The sequence below is a fragment of the Eufriesea mexicana genome, unplaced genomic scaffold, assembly GCF_001483705.2.
Source record: "Eufriesea mexicana isolate 0111107269 unplaced genomic scaffold, ASM148370v2 scaffold9443, whole genome shotgun sequence".
NCBI classification, from domain to species: Eukaryota; Metazoa; Arthropoda; class Insecta; order Hymenoptera; family Apidae; genus Eufriesea; species Eufriesea mexicana.
In genome coordinates this window covers 249,916-257,294 of record NW_016917158.1, presented here as the reverse complement: position 1 = coordinate 257,294, position 7,379 = coordinate 249,916, and the positions used below count along the sequence as shown (strand labels likewise).

General features: G+C 55.7%; 1 protein-coding gene across 1 annotated transcript in view; it reads left to right on the top strand.

Moving 5' to 3' along the window:
* The window catches only part of LOC108553137 (single Ig IL-1-related receptor), a 60,891-nt gene that overhangs the window by 31,959 nt on the left and 21,553 nt on the right, over positions 1-7,379 (top strand). Inside the window, exon 2 of the mRNA XM_017907916.1 lies at positions 6,726-6,907. Within this exon, the coding sequence (XP_017763405.1) occupies positions 6,726-6,907 (182 nt within the window). The remainder of the gene's footprint in view (positions 1-6,725; positions 6,908-7,379) is intronic.

Genomic DNA, 7,379 nt, shown 5'->3' with positions numbered 1-7,379 from the left:
CTCTCTCTCTCTCTCTCTCTCTCTCTCTCTCTCTCTCTCTCTCTCTCTCTCTCTCTCTCACTGCCAGCGTTTTTCTTTCCTCTTCTCCGTGAGAACCTCCGGGGTGTTCTCCGTCAGCTATAGTTGGGAATAAACGGTAAACTCGTAGCTTTGTTCGGATAGAGCGATAACGGCTTCTTGGTGGCTAATGGCAATTTAACCCTTTCGTTGCAGAAGGTAACTATACCCAACGCAGGGAGCTCGTTGCGATTATGGTCGTCTCGCTCCAGGAATTAATTTCGAATGAGCATCGCAGCGGTAACCTCCGTCGCGAGGATGGGATGAACCATTTCCGTGTTTACGTCGAGCACACTCGTCGCGAAAAGGCCGCGGAAAAATAATTCGTTTTCCCGCGGTGCAGCGAAAGTGAAAAACCCCTTTGTAATTTGGGGCACGCTACGCCAATGACGGCGGTATAAATTACGCGAGGAAACGATTAGAAGTAATTCGTTTTCGCGTGATGGAAGAGAAAGCGAAACCTGTCTGTAATTTTCCGTTGGAATTTCAGTTTCAAAAACGACGAATCTACGAGTGACTAGGAATATTTCTCGTTCTCTTGTCCTTCCTTTCGATTCTGCGAGTGTACTCGTGGTTAAAAAACGGTTGAGCTCGCGAGTGCAGATTTTTCAAATCGAATCGAAGGGTCGAACGCGCGTGTGCAGCTCGCGAACCACTCTGACCGAAAAATTCCGAGTTTAAAGTAATTTTTTTGACTTTGAGGGGGTGAAATCGACGATCAAAGTTTCGACGAGAGACGAAACGCGTTTTACTCGCAAAGCTTTTCTCGGACTGTGACTTTGAGTAGCGATTTTATTTACACCCGCGCGCGAGAGCGTCGGAGCTTTCGAAATATGTAAACGTTCAAAGCGAAGCATCCGAAAGGGGTACACAAAAGCGAGGAGAAAGTGGCACGATGTATCGGTAAAATTAGATAAATAGTTGAACGGTATTTACGACGTTTACGTTGCGCTTATCGGAGATCCGGGCCGTGGTGGCGCTAGTGAGTTGCGTAGAAATTCGTCCTAAGGCTTCGCAAGCAACCGAACGCTTATCAGCGTCGCATCGAGCCTCTCGCTTCCTTAATTACCGATACTTTCCACTCCGTGCAACGCTCTTGTGCTTCGATACTACTACGTATTTGCGGATATCGACGAATTAATCTCGATAAACGTACGCGAGGCGATACAATTCATCCTCGTGTAACCCGTTACGCGGAGTGGCGATTCGCGAGGAGGGTGGTCGAGCTCGGAAAAGATCGGAAAAGCCGGTTTCCAGGAATCGGTGGTAGACAAGGACGATGGACGTGGAAGCTCGGTTTTCTTTTGTTCGAAATTGGCGACTAGAATAGAGGAATCGGACGAGTCGGCCTAGGTGGCGTTAGATCGGGAAGATGGCGGGCGAGTCGAGAACGGCGGCCGGAGCGGAAAACGCGTGCTCGCGCGAAAGACGGGGAGCGACGGCGAGTGTAAAGGAAAGCATCGAGATTCCTGGCCCGTATCCGAGGCTCCTTTTCAAGCCCCGGATAATTGGATCGCCGCAATCTCGTCGAGCCTGGAGGATCATCCTTACCCCTTTTTTCTCTTGCCGGTCGAATCGCCGGAGAATGCGTGGCCTGCCACCAAATTGCCATCCGGCCGGCCGCCGTAATCGCGTCCGAGTTATCCGGTAAGCTAGAAACACGGCGAATTAGACCTCGATCGTTCCCCGGCTCCGCCTTTCCTTCCTCCGACAGTCCAGAGTACGAACAGCGTTGTTGCAGCACACGCGTCGACCACGAGAGGTTCCCCCCGACTTGGAAAGAGTCCTCGTCGACTCGGGTTCTCCTCTTAATATTCTCGCGGTTTCTCCGCGACGACCAAGACCACGCGGAGGAAGAAGAAGAAGAAGAAAGTTGGAAGCCGAGGCAAAGTTCCCGTTGGCCCGTGACACGTTCCTGTTGCTCGGTTCCCGCGGGAGGAGCCGCGCCACGACCGACGCGAGAAATAATAATCCCCGGGGAACGACGGAAGAAGCGGCGAATGGTTAATGCGGTCTCGGGGCCAGCTCGCGACGAGATCGAGCGGATTAGCCGCTCGAGCAAATAGTCGATCTAATTAACGTTTCATCGGGGAATCGCTCTTGCGTCGCTAGCGCGCTACAAATTTCCCTTTTCCCGCGGAAAAGCCCACCCCTTCTCGGCTAACCCCGCTCTCTCGGAGGACTGACAGACGAGTCACGGACGCGGCTCGTTTTAAATAATAACGAGGTCGGTTTAATCGCGTCCGTGAGACGGGTCCGATCCGCTCCGAATATCCACCGTCGCCGATTACTCCGCGAAATTGCGAGCGTCCTCGAGCGACCGCGCTATTATCCTCCGCCTCGGTTCCTCGTTCCCGAGATCCTTGCCCAGGAATCCACCGATTTTTATTAACCTATACTCTCTCGCGGACCCTTCGTATCTCCATCAGCCACGAAACGTCCGTCCAACGCGGCTCGAGTTCTCCACCACCGCGATTATCCAAACCCCGCGAGTTCGAGGTTCGCGAATTCCACTGCTCCAACAGCGTTCCTTATTGGTCCTACGGGACGCGAATGACTGCCGATTCCATCTGTTCGCGTTGCAGGAACGTCATGTTTGATCTCTTCGCGTCGGTTGGAAAGATGGATCCTTGGACTGCGGCGATGAGGTAACGAGCATAGATGAGCGCGTGACGAGCTAACTAGCGGCGCAAACTTGGCGACCAGTTTGGTCCGAGAGACAAGCAGCTTTTCCGTTTTGTCGTCGTAGTCCGGTGTTAAATAAGTCTCTCTCTCTGATTGGCGGAGTCGAAGAAGTTGCGTTCGTTTCCTCTGATGAAACCTGGCTGAAAGCTTCCCTCTTTTTCCCCTTTTTGCCGAGATTTCTCCGGCGCGCGACGGGGTAAAAAGCTGCGATACTCTGGAAACGATCGTCGGCGAGTGGAAGATGAAACGCGGGGAGAGAGCTGGACGGTGATTACGGAGAGGGAGAGAGAGACTGGATTCCTCGGTGGCGTTGCGCTTTTTAATTACCGGCGCATTTTTAATTACCCCGTGGCTCCCGGTGAGCGACGCGACGCAATTTCCACTCGCGATTTTCTATTTTATCGGAGGATATCCGATCGACCCGATCCGAGCATAATTGCAGCTTAGTCCTCTCTAATTGCTTCGCTTTTGGAGCGCCGTTTCGAGCCCGTTTAGAGCATAATTATAACCCCGAGTCGCTCGTAAATCCTCGCCCAACGACCGAGAGAAGTACAAACAGGGACGCGCTCCCTCGGATGCTCCATCATCGTCTCGACGTTCTTCGTTTCTTAATCTCGTTATCGCGCTAATGGTCCACCGATCGTTACCGACTGCTGGGTCTAGTCTTCCTCCAGGCCGCGAAGGAGTGCCGATTTCCTCGCGAATTTCCACTCGCGCGGCAGCGAATCGATCCTCGGAAGCCGAGAATCCGACTCGGCCGAGCTGTGGCTAGATAGCTGTTCCGCGAAAAGGAAGGCGCGCGTTAACCGTGAAAATAACGCGGTTCCGTGAAACCGCTGCCACACGCGCGTGCGTGTTCTCTCGGCCGGCTCTACGATTCGAAGAAACCTTTCGAACCGGTGCACCGATCGATCCTCCGCCGTTATCGTTACCCCTCCGTAACGCGGTGGAGCGCGATTTCGGACGCCCTTTTTCCTCTTAGCCTTTGCGACGCGATTACGAACGTCGTTCGGGTGCAAAGGAGTTTCCGGTTGTCAGGACGAAGGAGAGGAAAATTCGTGGAATTCGCAAGCCTCTAGGACCCGGAGGAAATTTACGAGCTTGGGCCAGGGTCCCCTTTGGTCGCTACCCTGCGGTCCCGTCGCGTTCCAGCTCTGCCTTCGTCACGGAGAAATCGCGGAGCAAGGGACTCTGGTGGTTGAACGGCACGGAATAACCGCTGGGGTGCCGAGGGTAATGGTTTCTCGGTATCCGGGGGAACGAGTATAGCGATCGATTCGTTCCCCATAGCGCTCGACTGGAGAGCGGTGCGCGAGGATATTGGAATAAATGGGGACAGGATTCGGTGGTTGGCAACTCTGCGTGGTTGTCGCGAGCGCGTTGCTGAAAACCCAGGTCGATCGTAAATTCCTCGCGGAGCTTTCCTCGTCTGCTTGTGCACTTTGGAAACGAAGTGGAAACCGCGCGTGTCGGCGACGTGGAAGGGTCGTCGGGATCGCGGAGGAACGCAACGACGCTCGTACGCGGAAACAGACGTCGGTGACACACGGCGGTCTGCGCTCGGAAGGGGGTTGGCAGCGTTTGGAAATTGCGAGTATCGCGAGAAGAACGACGCGTGGCGCGTCGCTTTCGAGGCACGGCGAGTCGGATTTCCATAATCGGGACATAAATCCGGGCGATAACGACGCCGGTGGATCGACGAGCACCGTCGCGAGTATTTCCGAGGGTAGTTTCCACTCTCGGCGCGTAAGTTGCGATACGCCGAGGAAAATCGCGTCGTCCCGGTAATATCGCGGGCGCATGCGAGCCAAAGCCGCGTTTCTTCATCCGCGTGTCGATATTCCCGGTCGTTTACCCGACAGCCTATTCCCTCGTTTACGAGCGTGTCTCAACCGTGCACCGCCGTCTTAATTGCACACCGACGCCCACCACCAGGCTTCGTAATTATTTCCCAAGGTGCTACCGTCTGTCTCTCCCCGAAATCTCGCGGAAATCGGGGTTAGGAGGGGGCGAGTCCCTCCAGGCTCCCGGTCGTCGCTCCGTCCCCCGGGCGGATCGAGGAGAATCTGCACCGGAAATGGAAGAATTCGACGCGGAGGTTCGTTCTCCGGTAAAAATGGAAATGGTCCGTGGCGAGTGGAAGAGGCGGAGAAACGAGGAGGCGGTGTCGAAAGGATCGTCGAGTTCTGAAAACTTTTGTCGAAAAATTTCCGATTATCTCGAAGAGAGAGCGACTCGCCTGGCGGGGGTTGGCGAGTTGGCGGGTTTCGCCAGATGGACTGGCGGGAAGGAATCGGTGCCTTGGGAGAAAGGAGCGAGGATTCCCGTTGGATCGGCGAAGCGGTACCCGTTGGTCACGCGACGCGGTTTCCGTCTACTGCCGGACGCGAGTCGCGGAATCGAGCGCTGCGTTCGCGGAACGGAAGCACGAAGGTCGTCGCGGAGCGCGTGCGTGTCGCGATCGCGCCTCTCGTGCCGCAGCCGCTTCTCGGGAAACGCGCGATCGTCCTAGAAACCTTTTTCCCCTCGACCACGACCGCCGCACGATCCGCTCCGGGGTTGATAATCGCGTGGCAAAGCGCACGGGAAGCGAAGGGGCGAGCGAGGGGAAGCCAGCTCCTCGAATGCCGTCGCTATCTCGCGCCGTTCGCGTAGAGGTAGTGGAGAGTTCGCGGTAACGGCGATCGCGGGAAAAGAGCCAATTCCGGGAACCCCCGGCGACGTCCCTCCCTCTCTTTCTCTCTCCGTCTCCGACCGTCGTCGATGGCGTCGTCGGAGAAACGAGTGGAAAACTCCTCGGAGTTTGGGAAAGACGCACGGTGGTCGGAGAGCAGTGTTAGAGGGAGCGAGAGCGTGTTGCGCGTGTCGGATCGATGGTCGGAGAGAGGAAGCAGCAGCGGGGACGAGCTTTCCGAGAAGAGAGCGGTAAAACGCGATCGTGGGACACGCAGCGACCCGTTGCAAACGTACATATGTACGCGTGGACGCGACAGCGGCCTTTTCCCCTAATCGCTTCCGCGAACAGAAAAGTGGAAGATTACTCGCCTCGAAATCGATCCGAGTCCCTCGGCAATTTGCCAGGGAGAAGCCGGCTCTCGCCGCGCGTACCGTGAAAAATTACGTCCAGCGTGACGAAGAACCAAGCGATCAAACGCACCCCCGCTCCCTGCCCCTCTCTCTCTCTCTCTCTCTCTCCTGTCCAGAGATACCCCCGATAAGCCGAGAGAGGAGAAGAGGCGGCTGTTTCGATTGAAAATATTTTCCCGAGAAGAACCGTATCGAGCCGCGGAATCTCGGTCAGTCTAAGATCGCGGCGACGGCCGAGAGGAAGAGGATTCTGGCCGCGTTACGGCTTCCTCCGCTGTAGCCGCGCTTCCGAGTTGGAGGAAAAACAGAGGAAGCGGCACGACGATCGTCGGATCGATCGGGAGCGATAATCCGAGGAGAGAGAGAGAAAGAGAGGGAGAGAAAGATGGAGAGAGCGTAAAGAGGTTTTCGAGATAAATAGAATCTGGCGGATTTCAATGGATCGTCTTTCCGCGCGAAACTCGATTAAAGTTGGCCGGAACGGCTCGTTTATCGACTCGTTTCTCGTTCTCCCGTTGTTTCTCTTTCATCTCTCTCTTTCTCTCCCTTGTCGGGTTCGTCGTTTAGAAAACCAGGTCGGCAACGAGGTGTGCGGGTTTCCGCGTAGTTACCGCGAAGCAGTCGCGGAACGAGCGCGCGTCCCGGCGCCGAAATTATTTCGCGAAATAAGAAGTCGAGGTAGGGCACGACTGCAATTTGCCGCGACGCGTTCGCGTGCCTGACTCGCGCGGCGCCGCTTTATTAAATTCTTCGCGAGTCCACCGATCTCGCCTGCACCCGCGACGTCCCCTCTCTCCCTCTCGCGTCCGTTAACTAGAACGGAAGCGAGGGAGAGGGAGGATTTTGCGTGGAAATGGGGGATATCCAGGGATAACGAATTGCGACGATTGTTGCAGGTACAAGGACAACAGGGCCTACCCTTGGCCGGGTGGCGAGAGCCACTTCATCCTGTACCCGGAGAGCGCGAACCAGACGATTTACGCGCAAAAGGTGAGAGCCTCCGACGCTGGCCGATATTCGTGTCGGGCGAGGAACGACACCACCTTCCTCGAAGGAGACATCACGCTCGCAGTTCTCGGTTAGTATCTTCCAATTCCTCCCTTTCCCATTATCGGACCTCTGCCTCGGTTATTTACGATTCCCGAGATTCCAGGCCTAGAGCGCGTCTCTCTCTCTCTCTCTCTCTCTCTCTCTATGCTCGAAATTACGAGAAGAGACGCAGGTGAGAACGGTCTCGCTTCGGTCTCTCGTTAGGAACATCTGTCTCCGTCGCGACGCGACAACCTCGTTTCCTCGCAATTTCCATCGGCTTCCGGTACACGGAGTCCATCCGACAGCCGGGCATTATTCTTGGTCGCGTAGCCGCGAGCGGAACGACGAGCTTGTTCGGCTGCGACAGCAAGAAAGCAGCGATCTCTCTGCGCGTAAAGAGGAGTCGAATGGAAACGAAGAAAGGCGTCGCGACGGCCGATCGCGTCTCGGCTTATCCGCGTATTTACAGCGACGTAACCCGGCAGGGGGGGGGGGGACGCGATACCTTATCGGGCACT